Source organism: Castor canadensis, chromosome 13, assembly GCF_047511655.1.
Source record: "Castor canadensis chromosome 13, mCasCan1.hap1v2, whole genome shotgun sequence".
Lineage (NCBI taxonomy): Eukaryota > Metazoa > Chordata > Mammalia > Rodentia > Castoridae > Castor > Castor canadensis.
Genome location: NC_133398.1, coordinates 55,352,434 through 55,371,874, shown reverse-complemented (window position 1 = coordinate 55,371,874; position 19,441 = coordinate 55,352,434). Strand labels below are relative to the sequence as shown.

Sequence of the window (19,441 nt, the reverse complement as noted above, 5' to 3'; positions counted from 1 at the left end):
ACCACAGTTCAAAAGAATTGATTCTTTTATGTTCATTTATTAATCTATTTCATTTTTGTTTAATAATCTTCCTAAATGCCATATGCAAAACACTTGAAGTTGGGGTGAGAATGGGCTGTAGAAAGCCTGCTGGTTCATTCTCACAACAGTGGACTTGGTCGCACAGTGTTACCGGGACAGAAAGAAGGAAAGCAGAAGTAGCTAGTACTGATGCTGTTTGTCAGAGGTTAGGGTGCAGTCTCCACAGAATGGACAAAAAGCAACACTTGGTTTTAACAAAGACCTATTGTTGGACTCTCTGCAGTCAAATGTTCTACCACTGAGCTATACCCCCAAAGAAATTGTTTTTCTTCCCCTCATTCTTTCATGAGGGAATATGCAAATCCAGAGGGAGTGCTCAGATAACTAACTTGAAAGGCTCAGAAGGTAATTTCTTTTATTTTTTGGCAGTACTAGGATTTGAACTTAGGGCCTTACACTTGCTAGACAGGTGCTCTGCCACTTGAGCCATGCCCCCAACCCTTGTTGGACTCTCTGATCAGCCCGTTCCAACCATTAACTGTGATAAATTACTGTCCTCATGAGATACAAAGACCTAGAGTTAACGACAATTTAAGGAATATCACAACTTTATTTGGGTCTGCAAAACTGAAGAAGTGAGGAGGAGATGAAAAAGACACAGAAAGAACTACTGACAATGATATACAGAGAGAAGAGGATCCTAAAATGGAAAGGCCAGACAGTCTTGGCAATCAGAGGACCCAACTGGACAGGAGGCTGCTGGATGGAACTAGTGGAAAAAGAAGCCCACAAAGCAACCAATTTTTGAATTCTCCAAAACTCAAAATCTTGAGCTTTGAGATGTTTTTTTCTAGAAATAAATTTAGTTTTTGTAATATTTTTCTTCGGGAAAGAAGGAAAAATAACGATTAACCAAAATCTAGACTGAATTAGAAGTTGTTATAAGCAATATGAAAGCTGTTTCTACTTGCTCTGGCCAGGTAGATAATGCAGACATGTGGAAGCAAATTCTCTTACACAAAACGGGAAAGAAAGAGGATGACTGGGATGGAGAGAAGAAGTGGGTTCGTAGGTAGAAAGGTAAGGATTAACACAGTGGCTCAAATTTAGCCCCAAGAAGGTTACATTCATGAACACAAACTAAACCTAATTCAACCTGTGTGTCCCATAGATCAAGAAGAATACTATGCACATACACATAGGGGAGATTTAAAAGTACATTTATTTGCCTTCAATCAGTAAAATACATGAAATTTGAGTAAGGCTTTCCCCCTCCCAAAATACATTGCAGAAAGGAAGAAAACAATCCCAAGGTAGAAGGATGTAAGGAGTACTTGAGAAAAGACACTGGTAACAGCAATGTATAAAATACCCTAGCATGGTATGGGGAAAGTACGAAATGAGGGAATGCAAAGCTCTCTAACCTGGGCTATACTTGGAATTACAAACGTTTCATCTGAACTTCTGTATGCTTTCCATACTGTGAATTTACCAAAAGCCTCTTAAAACTAAGAACACCAAAAGGAAGAAGTAACAAAAAGGAAAAAGTAATGAAGTTTTGGATTGGGAGAAGGTGTCAAAACCCAAAGTACTTCTTGCTTATTTGGAATGCTGAGTGTTACTGGACTATTCTGTTCCTTTGATGAAAACTTTACCATGAAGCCACAGAAGACATGAAATGCATCCAATGTAGTCAAGTAAACCCAGGAGCCCTTTGGGCAGGAAAGGCATGCCCTGCTTTGAACTCTTCTTTTCTCATGTCTCTTTTCCCCACTTGTTCAAATGTCCCATTTAAGCTAATGCAGTTTCACAAAAAATGAAAATGAAAAACAAAATATGATTTATTTAAAAGAAAGGTGGTTTTGATTTTTTAAATATGGCTTTGAGATACAAAGAGAGAACATTTTTTTTAAAGAAAAAGTCTCTTAACCAAGTTAGAAAATTAGACTCAGTTGGAAACTTAACAGTGAATCAAGCTACATGCTACATGATATATCTAACACCTAACTCTTAATTCTTAATCAGTTTTGAGCCAATCTAAATTTAGTGAATTGAAATAAAAACATTTGAAATTATAATGCTTTGGACAAAATGGAATTGAGGCTCCACTTTGGATCAGTTGTTGCCTTTATTTTTCTGCTTGACTCTTGACACCTAACACACACATACCCAAATTTCTCAAATAATACTGTCCAGAATAATCACAGTGATGTATACACAGCAGATGCCATATGTATACATGTGTGTATGCCTCAGTATTTTCTGGTGATTGGTTCTAAATGCCCACCATATGCACACACATACCAAAATCTGTGGATGTTTAAGTTCTTCGTATAAAATGAAATAGTACTTGAGTAAAATCTACCCATATCCTCCTGTATACTTTAAATCATATCTGGATTACTTATAATACCTGTACAACTTAAATTCTATGCAAGTTGTTGTGCTGTATTGTACAGGAAAAAATAACAAGAAAAAAGTCTGTACAGACACAATTAAAAAAATATTTTCTATGTGCGGTTGGTTGAGTCCATGGATATGGAACCTGTGGATATGGAGGTTAACAGTGTAAGTATATGGGGAGAAGAAAAGAGACAGAGAGAAATTTATATCCAATCTGGTGTGTCTAAATGTCAGGTTTGAGTACCCTGTGGGATTATTTGTTAACAATTCTCCTGAATAGAAACGTAAACCTGCTATCTGAATCCACAGAAATGAAAAAATAAAACCTCTTCCCTTCATCAGTTCTTTTCTTCTTTGGATTGCTACAGTATCATCTATTGTACTCACCTCAACATTTTTGTAGCTGTTTATAAATGGTATCATGCTTTATGGCTCTGTGAATTCAATGACATTTTTGACACTGCCCATTTCTACAAAATTAGTAGTTGTACAATAGGCTATTATTTAAAGATTATCTCTAGAAAGTCTGAACACCATCTCCTAGGTGAGGAAGAAAACTCAATGTAAAATTCTAGTGGCCAATTCTCAACAATCCAAAAAGCAAAGAAGTACATATTAAGTGCAAGAAATAAAAGGTAAGCAAATTCTTACAAATTAAAAATATGAAATTCAGTCACTTCAATCCCTTTCAATACAAAACAAATCATCTAAACTGGTCACGCAGACAGTTCCCTCTACATTCAAATTACTCACTTGAAGATAAGCTCCCACCAAACTCTTTAGGGGTTTAGCTAATTTACTGCACAGATACAGCACGTCTGTTGTAATAACAGGTAGGATGTATTGGGGTCGACCATTTATCAGAATTAGACTTCTTTTCTCAATTCAGAGTGAATTATGCTGCCTACATGACTCCCCTCTCTCAAAGCCTGCCAGCCCCTTACGGCCCCTAATGTGGCAGGCAAACAAAATTGACAGTCTCATCTTGTCAACAAGGGGTGATTCTCCTGAGAAGCCATTTAACTTTGCAGAGGAAGCAATGTATTAATGTGCTTGTCCCAGGAATGTTTAATCATCTTCAAGCTTCCGATCTAACTTTGACGTGAACAAAATCACCAAATTTGTTTACTAAATGAATCGTAATATGCTAATAAGAAAGCATGACATATATGGAAAAGCCAAACAGATGGTTTGTTTACTCCACTTTGCAACTTTATAAATGTTGTAACTCTGAAGATGTTAGTGAGAATTATTGGTTTGTTGGCAGAGGCAAATGTGTCTTTTGCATACTAAATCTGGTACTACAGTTAGAAAACAATTTGTCATTGCTGTGGAATGCATAAAAAATGTTAATGTAGTGATGGCATTTGGGAAGGCAGATTGGTAGATGGGAAATGTGGATGGTGGATGCTCAGGTTAAGTGTAGAATCGAGGTCCAACAGCCCTGGTCCCTACCCATTTTATTTTTGAGTTGTATCTGACACATGGAGGCTTTTCCAGCGTACTGATTATTCAATAGGTACCTGTTGCTCTGTAATGTGAGATGAGTGTTACATTGTGAATAGGATGATGTTTTCACAGCATTTGGAAATTTTCTCAATCACACTGCTCATATGGTGCTTAGTTTACTACTGTTATTGAGTAACCAGCCAAGTCACGAGCCCTAGCATCTTTTAAGGATTTACTGAGAAGAAATCTGATCTACAACTAAGTTTCACATATACAATGGATGAATAAACCCTCAACTCTTCCATCCCTTAATTTCTGGTCTAACTCATATAATTAGAAGATTTAATTCTAAATAATAGGAATGAGTTTCTCTCTTCATATTCAAATTTGTCTTCCATTTTAAAAGTAAGCTTTCTTTTCTGATGTGTACAACATGGAGCATCAATTTCTTTCTGGTTTTCAAAGGAAATATTTCCTAAGAAGAAATAGCGAAAAATGTTTCATATCATTAAAACAGTTTATGACCTTCTTAAAAGATGAGTAAGTTTCCTAAGGAAGAAGGCAGTATTTTGTAGGACAACCAATGCTATTTAGCTATGGCCCATCTAGAATTCTATGTGGGAATAAAACTACTAAATCTAACCAAAAAAAAAATAAGCATAATTTAATTCAATCTAAATTAAATGATGTCACAACTACCAGCTGAAACACGAAAACTCCAGTTTTCCAACCAGCAATGCACACCTATGCTACTAAACATTTCCATTTTTAGAACACTCAGGTGGTTTTTGTGTAGTTCATTTTCCTTTTAATTCACAAAGGCATGGTCAGAAGGGCAGAATTTTGTATTAATGAGGTACTTACTGTTCCTGATATTACTAACCACTCCCAACATCCTAGTCTTATGTGTACATATTGAAACTACCACTAATCTTGTGGGATTTCCTGTTGTATCACTAGGAAGTGAACTTTTTATACAACTGTAGGAGAGAAACGAGAGAGCAAAGTGATCTAAAGAAGCACTGTGTACGTTCATCTTGCTACCCACAGATCACTTTGGAGCAAGAAACATTAGCAGCTGTCCCAGCCTGGCACTTATATCTCATTGGAAACATCTCATTCCTGACCAACAAAGAAAATTTCAATAAAGTACTTTTACTGATTTAACAACGGTGAGCTCCTGGGATTGTCAAAGTGCTAAGCCTTTTCCAAGGAGAGAAGAAATCAGCAGCTCAAATATAATTAACCTTCCATTCTCAATGCAAACTGCCACGCACAGGAGCTTCGCAGTCTATTAGCGAACTTATAATGGCCAACAGGCAGAAGCAAAATTGGTCAAAAAGTTGGCTGCTGCTGTCATATTTTTGGAATTATGATTAATGGTACTAATAATGTGGATGATTACTGATATGTGTATCTCCAGCAGTTTATCATACTGCTCTGGCTGCCTACGTCCACAATAAACAAGATGCTATCATTTACCGCTTTATTGAAGGCAATCCTTCTCTTGAAGGAGCGTATTCTAATTACTTCGTAATGTTTTATGTCTTAAACATTTTGCAGCTCTGGACCTTGCCAACTGCTTCATGTCTACCATTGATTAATTACTGAATGTTTAATCAAAATTTAGAACCTAATGTAGTCATTTATGAGCATACCACAGTGCCAAAGTAGTTAGGCTCTACTCCCAAGTTCGGAGAGTGTTGGGTTCAAAATCAAATCCCAGCCAGGGATGAGGATCCAAGAATTTTACCTTGGGTGCTCTGAGGTTGCCAATTCCATCTCTGCTGATGAATGCAAGGTAATCTAACTATAGGGTAAACAGCATCTTTACCTACCCTCTCACCACTGGACTCCTTCCTTTCTTCCTTCCCTAATTCCCTAACCCACAGAGTCTCTCCATTGATGCTTCTGAGAACAAGAAGGTGTTCGTGAATACCCGTCATGAGAACATGGTTTTGAAGTGGTTAAACAAGTAAAAAATAATTTGCTGGGACAAATACATAAGTATTTTTTTAATGTGGATTTTTTTATGGCACTGTCATACAACCATTCACCGTTGAAGTTAAGTGTTTTTTTAATACCATTACTGAACTGCTGAAATGGATGCTAATATAGCTTGGAGTGCTAATGTCAAGTCCTGGTAATAAAAAAGACAGACTGCTGAATGAAATAATTTCAAGTAAAAAATAGAACAAAAGTGCTCTCTCTCTTGCTCTCCACTTTTATTGAATTGGGACTGGCTGAGCCAATTGCTTTAGAAGTCTGTAAAACACAATTACTAGTGAGCAAAGTGACCCACCAGTGCCCCCTCAGTGACAAAGTGGACTAAAAAGGCAGCAGAGTTAAAGCAGTTCCCCTCAGCTGGCCATCAGACCTCAGAGGCTTCCTTCTGAAGGCCTGTTGTTCCTATTGCCCAAAGCTGAATCTTACTTACAAAATCTTCCTATTTCCTATCAATGTGATAAAGTAACTTCATACACCAACTTCCAAGACAGAGATGTCTCTCCTGGCAGCTAAGGATGCTCTGTCTTTTGATTTTCTTATTTATGTGGGTGTTTATGTATAAATGCACATATACATTATGTGGGTGCATTTAGATGAGAATGTTAGCATAATTTTGAGTGGCTGATCATAATTCCAACTGATGTATGCAAGAGCAAAACTGAGATATCACCTACGTATGTTCAGACAGAATCACTTTTCTTATTTTTCCATAAGGTAAAGTCAAAATTAGAGCAAGCAAGAAAAGGAATTAAACTGAAGTGGGTAACATTTTCCCCTCTAGTTAATAAAAGAAGTAATAAACTCCATAAAGTCTAGAGTTAAGATCACTAACACTTCAGGCATAACAGCTTTTTTACCAGGAATTTACAACTCCTGTTTTAATTCAAGCAGCTTGCATTAGAACATAAAATCTAGGAATTTTTTTTGAAGTACAGTTTTGTGTGAAATAACTGAAGAAAAACTGTTCTTTCCTAAAACGTATTCTTTCTTCCTCTTAGTCTGCCTACCTCTCTCTGTCTCTGTCTCTCTCTCTCTCTTTCACACACACACATATATCTTGGGACTCAAGAATCAAAGTGACTGAATCTCTCTTTTATGACACTGTAATTTTTTGGCAAGTGTAAACTCCTTTCATATTCTGCCATGTCCATTTATTTGAAGTTCATGGGAGTCTTATGGCAAAAACATTAAATTATTTCTGAGTAGGCTTTAGAAAACAGAAAAAGAAGAAATGCTTTACAGCTCAACTTTCAGTATGAAATTGAAACAAAAAAGTCTCCCCTACTTGTAGTAAACAGCAAACAGTTGCTTACAGCTAGAGAGAAAGGATCTTATCAGTGTTACCTAAGTGAATGTTAATGTACCTACATAGTCTTATGCCCTCTTCCTGGTGTAAATGGTCTGTTGTTTTTTTTTTTTTAAGGATAAATTGTCTACAAAAATGAGTACCTCAAATAAAATTAGGTATAAGGAAGAGTCACACCAATAAAGTCTATCAAAAGGTCCGGGAGATTGTGATAGAACAGGAAAATGTTCCTTTCTCAGTAGTACCATAATGAAACATACTGCCTGTGCATGAATTATGTGCCTCCTTCTCTGAATTTTTTGCTAGAATTTTTAAGATGATGCCAGTGAGAAGAGTAGCATGTTTCTTTCTAGGGAAGGTAAGACTAAAGGATATATGGAAATATTATGTTTCTGCAGTGGGAGCCACAAGAGACTTACGTTAACTTCCATCAATAGGAATTCATAAAAGTCTCTGCATCATTCAAGGAAAATCACTCGCCAGTCATTATGTTCAGATGTCTATTTGGTACACAGTTTTGAAGGCAGTGGAAGTGACTGGTGTTCTTGTAGTGGAGGAGTGAAAGGTCAGCAGAGGCTTAAATGAGCTTGTCTTGCATCCAGCTGGGCCAGCAGGAGGTCATTAGGAAGATCCGAGGCTCACTTTAGGCTTGACAGAGTCTCTCCCCATGATACAAGAAGACTGGTTTGCTCATTGCTCTTCTCCCAGTATATAAAAAGAACTCCAGGGACAGGAATGACACAGAAGTTTATCTTACTACCAAAGTTTTGCTTGAGGAGGGCACAACTAAGCAATTACTCAGGAGGGGGATTTATTTTGTTTGTTTGCTTTTTGATGGAAAGTAATGGAGATAAGTACAAAAGGCTTATTGATCGGCTTGCTATATTGTGAAACCAAATAGAGTAGCAATGAAGGGAAAATCTCTTCCTTAACATTTAAAAGTCAGAGGACCTGCACCACTTCCCTTTATAAAAGAATTTGAGGAATGGAAAGATGTGTTTTGATTGGAAAAATATAGGAAATGAAGCAGTCAATCCCTTAAAATAGTCTCCTCTTGTTCTTAGAGAGGATTAACACACTGTATTTGACAGCTAATTATATTGGGGCAAATACACTAATAGTCCCTTGAATTGTGCTAAGTGGCTTATTTCTAAGAAGTGCTCCTGGTGAAGTGGTGTATATTTATTGAAAAGGCCCTCTCTAGAAAAAAGTTCTCTGTAAGTTTCCAAACATAAAGAATGATGGAAAAAATGGATGTTGCTATGCTGAGAAGGTGCTAACAGGAGGTACGTAGCATGTTTTCACATCTTCACCTCTGTTGTTAATGTATTCGGTGGCTTATGTTAATTTATTCCCACACACCTGTACTGGGCTGGAATTCAGGTAATAAGACAAGCAAAAACTATACATCTCTGCTTTTTAGCTACAGCTACTACCCAGAGGCCTATATAGGAACAAATTTAGTTCTGGAGACATCAGCAGGTTTTAATAAACCAAATACAGATGTCTTGCTCCATACAAATCAAGAAGTTTACATGTTTAAATCTGGACTGGTTTAACTAGCAATCAAAGAGAAGGTTCACACTTGGCACCAATGGTTGTCTCATATTTATTTATAAATCACCCCAGGCAAATATTATTTTGTTTTACAATTTATTCATGTAGCTGAATCACCTTTCCTATACCTTGAAGATCAAGCAAATATGCTTATCTTTCTGATAAAATTTAAGACAAACTTTAGCAATTAGTTGCCAGTACTCTGAGAAGGAAAGAATAAAGATGATGAAACTCGTGGAAGATGAAAACCAAAGAGAAATACTTCTTCCCATACAGATCATCTAGTTCTAAGTACAAAGTCTTCATTTTATTTAAAGGAGTTTTAAAACTGTCAATCATTAAAGCAGATGTAAGTAAAATCTGACAAGCCAGCAAATGATAAGGAATGTTAGGGTAGAGGACAGATATGTTTTTATTTGGTTACTTGCTTTTCCTGAGTAAAATACAAATGTAAACTAGGGTCTGCTAATTCTGACAATGATGCTGTCTTTAAGAAAATTTCCTTTACGAAGACTGTAGGTAAGGCCAGTTAGTTAGAATTTCTTCTTCACAGGGAGCATTTCATATATGTACTTCAAAACTAAGGGCCAGCCTCCTGTTCCCTGACAGAACCGCATCTCAGCAGAAGAAAAATCAAAGGATGAACAAGGAAGGGATTTCAAAACCTAACACTTCATAGTATTACCCATATATACTTGAACATCTTAGCAATCAGAGTTCCTTGAACACCTGAGAGTATCAGAGTTCTTTGCAGAGAAAATTATTTAAATTTCACTTCTTTCACTCAGAATAAAAATTATTATAACAGCCACTCAGTGACTGTTGTGAACCAGACTTTGTATATATTACTTGCTGTTTGTCGTTAGCATGGAATGGTCCTCTTGGCTTTTGAATTTATTAAAAACACACTCATTAACAACTATGTAAAAAAGGGCACCTTTTACATGTTTCTTGGAATCCTCAGCCCAGACAAAGCTTGCATGTATGTCTCTTTCTTCTCCCTTTCTGTCCCTTTAAGCATAGAATATTCTTACTTTTCAAAAGGTCTTCAACTTGACCTTAAAATAATATAGAAGGAGCATAAGCAAAGACCTAAGAATCTTTTCTAACAACTGCTAAACCTAAATCACAGTATTTAACATCTCCCTGCTTCCATCTTACTAACATGCCTATCTAAAGACCAAAAACCCAATTCTCTCATGTTCACCCATCTTGGAAGCAGTCCAAGCACACCTGTGTGTGTTCAACTCCTGTAAGGAGTTCTAATCCTAAAGATGAGAAGGCTGTATTGGTGAAATGGAAGAAGGATGAAATTCTGTTACTTTACCACAGGCATCCTAGTAGCCCTGCACACTTCATATCCCCTCTACTGCTTTATCTGCATGAGGAAGACACTTTGGAATCAAGGATGGGTGGAACTGGGACTCTGGAGAAAGGAAAGAAGTGTGGTTGAGTATGGTAGGATTAAAGACAGAAGAGGGTTTCTTTGAGAAGGATTCCTGGCTCAAGAGAAAGGTAAGAAAATTTGTCTTAGCTTCAGCAGTGAATTGGAAAGAGAGAAAACAGGGACACAGACTTCCTGAGGTTCTCAGGACTAACACAGTAGAAGTGAAGAGAGAGACAATTAATGTAAGGGACAGATGGAAGATGGGATCCAAGAAGCTTTGTGAACTAGAGCTTGAATCACAGGTTGATGTTAGCTAATGAAATGATGATAAAAATATGAAACATGAGTATAATTATGTTCCAAAGTCCACTCTGCTAAGATGCAAAAAAGAGGCTGGTATCCCAGCAGCATCACTGTTCCTGGTTATTTGGTGGTAGCTAGCCTTACATCATTATACTAATCCAACTAATCAACAAGGATGATTACTTTTCTTTGAGAACAAATGTTTTTAAAGTTTTAAACCTAGGACCAAAATAGTTGTGTCTTTTTGCAGAGCTTTCAAATTTCATGTGAGAGTCAAAATTTTTCATTTTATGGTATTTTTTCAATTTGTTTTTCTTTACTTATCATGTGTGACAAAACTCTAAAATTAAAGATTAGGTATGATGTGCTATTTTATCCAAATACAATGTTATCAACTGTCTACCAAAGTTTGCCATCTCCTGTGAGACTGAACACAGCTGAGAGTACATCTGTATTATTCTTCACACTTGGAATATGCTACTTATCCCTGTTACTGGTCTAAGCTTTTGTATCATTGGTTACTGGCTAAGATCCTAATTCTTAGGATAAAAATGGAGATTGCAATGTTTCCTGCTATTAATACATGTTTTTCTTCAAACAGTACCTCCTTTTACATTAGGTCACAAGCACCAGCAGTACTTGTGTTTTCTTGTGATCAGACATAAATGAAAGCACAAGCTTGGGATATGCAGCATTTTGGTCCCATTTGCTGTGTCAGTGTTATGACCTGCAATATTTTTGGCAAACCAACTAAAACTGTGATAGGAATTCATGCAAATAAGCTTAATTTGGCTTATCTTCAAACACTCCATTTTCATAAATATTTTATGCAGAGTTTCATAAGACTTATTTTTGTTAAAAAATTCAATGCATTAACCTTGTTATTATCACTAGTACACTATTTCAAATCTAAAAGAATTAATACTACAAACTTAAGGGAGGTTGAGTATAGTAGTATATTTTATTATTCAAAGTATAGCTATCTTATCTGACATATATTGGGACTATCAATGATAACTTGGAAATTAAAATAACTTGGTGATTATCAGGCACTTTTGCAAAACAAGGTAAATGGAAGTGAAAAAAATCTTTAAGAAGATGGATTTCTCCACAAAGCATGTTTTGAGTTGTGTAAGAAAGCCACTTGTTTTTCTTAGAGATTGGGCCTGTTTTCTGTCAGTGGAAATAAAAAAAATGTTAAATTTTAATTTAAAAAGGATTAATCTTTCAAATATGAAGACCAAACAGAATTTTCCAGAGACAGGTCACTACTTTCCAGAGGTACTTTCACTACATGTTGCTTTGTTAAAGAACTCTACCCAACTAACAAGCATGAGAATTTGGGTGGTAGCTATTTTGAAATTTCCTCATTAATTTTGTTTCTTCTGCATATATTGAATTTTTCCATGTAATAAATTTTCCTCTGGAAATATTTTTAGAAGACACTGTAGGGCTGACAGAATAGCTCAAGTGGCAGAGTATCTGCCTAGCAAGTGGAGAGAGACTATGGTTGAAGGGTTTCATATACATACATGAAATAGAATTATGAAACCTCTTGCAATTGCTTCAAGTGGGGTGGGGATAGGGTTGCACTGGGGAGATGGTGGGGCCAATCTGACCAATGTACATTGTAAAGCTATTGGGAACTGGCACAATGAATCCCCCCTGTACAATGAATATATGCTAATAAAAATGGGGAAGAAAGACAATTTAGAACCAAAGCCCATAAACAAAATAATGGGAAGAACTAGCTGGTGTGTTACCTGAGTTGGGCTGGTATGTCACGTAAATGATCTGTGCCACAAGCTCAACTCCGTATGTGAAGGATAACCTTGCTATCTACTACTGAATACCTTGATGCGGTGTGCCATTTACATCACATTTCCTTTAGAATTAACAAACAACATGGTAGGTTTAGGACCAGCTGCTTCTGTTTAAATCTAACTATTTCAGAGCTGCAGCTACCTAGCTAGAGTGTGATGTCATCTGAAGGCTGGACAAAATGTATTCTAACTGATCCTAAAGTACATGAATGCCTCTCTTTCTGTGCCTGTTTCCCATAGGAGATTACATTTTAGAGATGTACTCAAAGACACTATCAAGTTAAAGAAACCTACACCACCATGCCTTTTCCCAAAAGGAACAATTACTTTGGTTTCATTTTATTCTGATATTTTCATGAATTTTAAAGAATTCAAGGACACACTAAATACTCATGTAAGGAATGATAACATTTCTTGTTATACCTACGGAGATGCAGGCTGTCTCGATGTCCTGGACCTATGGTTCTTTCCATCCGTAAATTTCTGTTTCTATATTGAATAAATATGTGTGTATGAAGATAATATACTGATTTAATTAAAAAGCCACAAGGCAAAGCAGATATATATATATATATATATATATAAAACAGAGGCTGCGGCTTCTAAGTAAAGGTTCATGGGGAGGCAGAGAACTGTGTACAGTTAACTTATTCACACTTAGATGCATGGAAACACACACACACACACACGTACACAATGCACAGAGAAAAATGGCGTGCGTTACTGGATAAGATGACATGATTCTGCATGCTTAATCATAACAAGCACCAACTCCAACAATCCTCATAGCACGGCAGCTTAGTTATCACATGGTCACTATGGACAATCTTTACAGTGCACCCAAAACATCTAAGTTGGATCTTTTAATGTCAGGTCCAACATGACTGAAACTGGCACCCTCCACCCTCAGCAGGAGCAGCCAATGGAGATTTACTGACCTGTCTCTGCTTCGGCGAGAGGGGAAGGCAGCATTGCAGCCAGCCACTGTGCAGACATGCATCTCTTTTAAGTGAACATTCCTGTAATGAAGCTTCACGCTGTAGGAGCTTTTAAAACTCTTCTTGCACACATAACAGATTTTGGGATCTGGGCTAGAACACAGGTCACCTTCTGGGGAGAATTTTTGAGGACTTCCATAATTCAAAGATGATGTAAAACTTTCATGGAGAGCAGCCATGCTGGCCCCACCACCATTATACAGTCCATACTGGCTCATGTAAAACATGTCATAAGTGGGATCTGTAAATTCCTCCTTCACCTTGATAACGTCCTGGTGAGAGGGCTCACTGTGGTTCTCATCTGGCCTCTCACTGGCCATCAGGACTTTTTCGCTCACCTCACTATGCATGTGCTCATCCCCTTCCATAGATTCCTCACCGAGCTTGGGCTCTGAAGATTCAGACTCATTTTCATAGTCCCGCTCAGGTTCCTGGTCCTCAGAAGTCATGCTATCAGCCCTCCTTATTTCAGTCCTTGAAATGCACTGGGTCCTGTTATTAGAAAAGTCCTTCACAGACATGCCTGGGCTCATCTCCTCTTGGGAATGGCAATGATTGTCATGGCTCATGTCGTTGACCACAGCTCCACCATCATTGGGGTCATCATCTTCATCGTCAAACTCATCAGCGGTATCAATAATTTCCTTCTCTATCTTTACAGGCATACTTGACTTCCTAGGCTTTTTCTTGGGTGCCAGGTCGGCACTGGGCTCATGGGCGGCCATCATCACTGCTGGCACTATTGGCTCAGAGGGTGGTGGGGGGTGCTGTTCTATGGTACCACTGGTTGGAATGATGGGACTGGTTGGGAGCGAGGTTGGAGGACTCACCATTTCCCCTGGCGCGAGTAAACTTCTATAAAATGGAGGAACTGGTTGTACAGTCTTTAGCCCAGGAAATACTAGCTGGCTAGGGAGAGGGTTCTGTAAGACAGGGTCTAGTGGAGGAGTGGTAAAACCCATTGGGGGTCGGCCAGGACTTGTGAGTGTGAGATTTGATTTTGTACTTGCTATGACAGGGGTGGCAGCTCCTGATGTGGCCCGAATTAAATCTTTGTCTCGGTTATTCCTTAACATAGGCATGTGCAAGCGAGGATTGGGGTTTGCACTGTGGCGATTACGGCTACGGAGAGAGCTGAAGACCATGTTGCACCCTTCGATGGTACATCGATGTTTGATTTTCAGGTGAACAGCATTATAATGAATTTTGAGAGTACCTTTGTCATAGAATGTCTTTCCACATGCATTACAGAATACTCTTCCTTTCCTAGAGGCCGACCCCATCCTTCTCATCCGGTGAATCCGGAATGAGCTTTTCGGGTGTTCAGTTTTGGTTAGATCACCTACTGGGGCAGAGTTCTGAATGGGGGAGACACAGGTTGGCTCGGTTTTGGGCTCCACATTAGTAATGCTGGTCAAGGCATTTCTGTTGGGTGTTTGATCATTCTTATAAGGTGTGGGGGATACTTCGGATTCACTGCTCTCATTATATTCATTCTGAGTGGAAAGGCTTGGTTCCCTCAGCCTCAGTCCTGGTTGCTCCAAAAGTAGCCCATTTGGAGGCAACCCTAGCAGTGGGGCTGAGACAGGGTTTATGTACTGGAATGGAAGCAGAAATGCAAGGCTGTTTGGGATGTTTTCGAAGTGATGAATGCTGGAAGGGTTGCTGTTCTCTAAGTGAGCAAGAAGGCTGGGACTCCTAGTGCGATTATTGCTCTCAATGAAAGTCCTTATATCTGAGTCTGTCTTTGAAGATGGTACTGCTACAGCCTGCCCTTCTTTCTCCTGAATTGCCATCAGCTCCACAATGGATTTGGTTTCTCCAAACCTCAGAAACTGCTGAAGGGTGATGATTTCCTCTTCTCGAGACATGATGGCCCAGCGGTCCAGCACCTTACCAGCTGCATCCTGTAGGCCACATCAAAGAAACAACAAAGACAAACAGAAAAACTTATTGATTGTGCATAATTATTCAAGGCAACAGGTGCTCTGTCAGGGAACACCAAGAACAGAAAACAACATGCAAGCACTGTTAATAAAAGTCAACCCACAAAGCAAACTTTTCTGCCATGCAAATCTAGTAATTAGAGTCACAGAGAAACAGATTGAGTTTAATAATGTCAAAGCAAACAAAACATAGACCACTGGGGCTCTGTGATCTAAAATGCCTTCATTTCTGCTATTTTAATAACAATGGTCTATATACTATGAAACTATTTAGCATATGTTAGTATAAGACGTGAACTCTTGCTGTGTAACCCAGTATACACGCAAGAAATGGCACCTTAATCCTTATTAAACGGTGACACCATAGAAAGGAATTAAGAACAGTTTGCAAAATTTGCTTCTTCAACACAAACAGACACGACACCGGATTCATTGATGGAAATTCATTTAAATGGGAGCTATGCGAATTTCTGAATCAAAAAGATGAATAGAGTAGGATTACTCCTCATAACCCTAGTACTAAGCTACATCTTTTATTTTAAATGGATATATTTTGGTATCAGGTAAGAGTAGGCAATTTCATAAGGTAGAATAAGGAAAATGTCACTTTTGAAAGGTAATTGTACTTTTCCTGAAAATTGGTTGTAATCCTATGATTCAAAGTTTGAGTTAGACTTAAAGTATTTGACTTTTTATGATTTTGTTATAAATGACAGTCATAGATATTTGAAAAGTAAATATGTGATGGCTTTAGATAGAATAAATGTGTAAAAAGTTGTCTTTTAGCATCTTCCTCTGATAGCAAAGGGAGTCCACAGAGACTGTACACCAGCAATCATCAGACTATGTGTTGTTAAATATACATTAAAAAGCATTTCATGCTTTCATTTTTGCTAGTAACTATGAGATTTGCCTGGAGGTAGAACTTAAAAATCCAGCACTGTAATGTCAAACAATCCATTTCAGCATGGATCGAGAGAAATCTATTCAAACACATAACTTAGGACTCCATCATTTTCTAAGCCATCCTTTCTTACCCCACTGGGACAGGGGAATTAAGTGTCTTTCACACTTAACTCTAACCCTGGCCATCAGTTTAAGAAAAGCATAAAATCTTCTTTCTTTCTTTATTTATTTAGCAGTACGAGGGTTTGAACTCGGGGACTCATGTCTGCTAGGCAAAGGCTCTACTACTTGGGCCACACTCCCAGGTCTTTTTTGCCTTATTTTTCAGGTAGGGTCTTGCAAGTTTGCCCAGGAGTGGTCTTAGACTGCCATAGTAAAGGCCTTCCATACCTAGGGCCTTCCATGTAGCTGGGATCACATGAGTGCTCCACCATGCCTGGCTTATTGTTGAGATGGGGTCTTGCTAACTTTTTACCCAGGGTGGCCTGGAACTGTAATCCTCCTGATCTCTACTTCCTGAGTACCTGGAATTATAAGAGTGAGAGCCTGGCTCATGTACCTCTTGATAGGATATGCTGAGAAAGATACACTACCACTTTTATGGTATTCTGGTTAAAAATTTACCTCAACTCAATTTGAGAAAACATCAGACCAACCAAAATTGAGGGGAAGTCTAAAAACAGTGGATAATATTCTTCAAAGTATGCAGGTCACAAAATATTTTTAAAAAAAGAATAAAAGAATACAGGTAAGATGGGAGTAAAATGACATAATTGTGTGACTCTAGGGATCTTAGATCAGAAAAAGGACATTGGTGGGAAAACTGGCAAAACTTGAAGTTCCTATTTAAGTTAATAGTACAGCAATCTTAATTTCTTGGTTTCAACAACTGTATTATGATTGCATATGATATTATACTAAGGAAACAGGATAAGAGACATGAAGAACCTGTGCTGTTTTTCCAATGGAAAAACCTGTCCTCGGCCTTTGGATATGAAATTCCCTCATACAATCATGCTGTGAATCATGAATCATGAATTCATGAATCATGATTCATGAATCATGAATCAGCAAGTCTGAGTGAGCAGGTATTTGTCATTTATTTGAATTACTTTTTTTTTTTTTTTAGAAACTCTGGTAGTTGTATGCTTTTCTTTATAATGTTCCCCCTAGCCTTCTATCATTTTTATATAAACTGCATGTGTGGGTACATGCAAGCATGTTTCCAGTCCTACAAAAACTGCCACATACACCTGTTCCTCCCTTATCATGTAGATAAAATTGGCTTTCAAATTAAATCTTCTCACTCAACTGTCTGCTCAGAACAATCATGTGATGCTGTGGGTTATCTAGTGATTCCAGACAATCCTGGGGTCCTATAATAGCCATTGTAAAAACAGCCATAATAGATACTGATTTCACTCACATCCTTGTTTTGGAATGGGAGAAAAAAAAGGGAATACTGGAATTACACGTACATAGAAAATAAACTGTGATTTTATATTGACTATCTCATCTGAACCCCATCATAGCTACCAGGACTCAGAGAATGTTAACAGATAAGAAATCAGAGGTGAAGAAATGTAAGGTGGCTGTGAATGCTGCCAAGGTGCTGACATAGAGTCCAGGACTTTAACCCAGTGACTCTACGCTTACCAGTGTCTTCCTAGTGTTCCAGTGATGCTGTCCCCAGCTGAGCACACTGGGGTTGTAATAATGAGGATTAGAATTTTCCTGAGCAAGACTTTCTCTAGAACACTGCAATGTCTTCTTCAACACCCAGTTTTCTCTTACCATCAATCCACTCTCTCGATCCTTCTTTTCTGGAGCTTTTCACTATGGATTGCTTCCCAGTCTGGGCAGTATACAGTTATGTCTTCCCCAGGTTTTTTCCAGGTAGCCTGCACCTAAATCTGCAGGTCAGTATGGACTCATGGCTGATATTAAAATGCACCTTCTAAACCACAGGAACTGATCAAACCCACCTTAGGCACCTCATTTTCCACATCTTTCTGCTTTCCCCTCCCCACGGTACACAGCAGTCCCATATGGTTTCTCTTTTCCTCCTGGCGGCCACAGTGTAAAACTGCCTTCTTTCAGATGTCTTTTATTCCTGAGTGGCCATCTCTGCCAAAATGGAGACTGTGATGTTAAGCCACTTACTTTGGGTGGAAAAGGTCCAGGAAAACAAGATTTAGAACTTTGTTAGTAGTCTGAATCATAAGAGTCTTTGTCTATGGTGGTTACAGAGGCAGCAATTTATACCAACAGAGAAGTGTAACATATATTTTCGCAAATAAATATACTTAAGAACAGCAGAAATATCTACCTATACATTCAAACTGGAGTCCCCATGATGTGGTACCTCTGGACCCAGACAATACGAAGGGCCACAGGAATTCTTTCCAAAGAAGTCTTCATTCATATTTGATCAAGATTACCTAATATCACCACATTTGTAAATGGGAAAACTGCAGAAAGAAACAAAGTTGATCTTCCTATGCAATATAAGGAGTCTGCAAGCTCCTTGGCTAAGAATGGTCATCTGTTTTAGTGCATTCATGGATAAAGTAGAAACTATCAAAAAGCAAATGAGTATGCAGCTAAAGCAGTGCTTATAAAGAAATTTATATCTGTAAATACTTATATTAAAAAAGAATAAAGATTTCAAATGAAAAAAAGCAAATGAGTGAGGCTCAGACTTTTGCTGAATATCTTTGTGACAGAAATAAGTGTGGTCTGATGCAGTGATTCTTAAACAGTGACTTAAGATCCTTCTGTGAAATTGAAGGCTTTAGGAATGGTCCACATGATACTCAACATCCATCAGTGTCAGACTCAGGGCTGTGTAAAAACCAACCAAACAAACAAACAAGAAAAATAGCCTGCAAGTAATTCACACTAACCAGTTGGAAATGTAGGGGACAATTTGATACTGTGGCAATCATTGAAAACATGATTTTGTTTTTACTAACTTACTTCTATTGTATTTAACTTAAGTATTGACTCAAGACTGGGGGGAAAACTAGGTTTTTCTATAGATAGTTTGAGAAGTGCAGATGGTCAAAAAAACTTTACCAAAGTGAACAAGAGTTATAAAAACAATTAGATAGTGTCATGGAATAAACACTAATAAAATGCAAATTCAGCCTCTTAGCCCAATATGAAGATCCTGACTACAGACCAACCTATTTGAAGACACTGGTTTTGTGTATGAATATGCTAATATCAGAGAATATCACTGGACTCTTGTTTTTCCTAGGAAATTTGTAGTTAGTGACTCAATTCCTTTAGGCTTTTTCATTCAGAAATCCACTGACCTTTAACCCACTAGG

General features: G+C 37.9%; 1 protein-coding gene across 22 annotated transcripts in view; it reads right to left on the bottom strand.

Moving 5' to 3' along the window:
• Positions 1-19,441, bottom strand: part of Bnc2 (basonuclin zinc finger protein 2) — a 420,512-nt gene that overhangs the window by 12,521 nt on the left and 388,550 nt on the right. For 17 of the 22 annotated variants that reach the window (XM_074051774.1, XM_074051768.1, XM_074051763.1 and 14 more), the window contains 2 exons: positions 13,195-15,161; positions 12,680-12,745 (listed from right to left, as the gene is read on the bottom strand). In XM_074051774.1, the coding sequence (XP_073907875.1) occupies positions 12,680-12,745; positions 13,195-15,161 (2,033 nt within the window). The remainder of the gene's footprint in view (positions 1-12,679; positions 12,746-13,194; positions 15,162-19,441) is intronic. The other 5 variants (XM_074051764.1, XM_074051766.1, XM_074051785.1 and 2 more) reach the window with 2 other exon arrangements.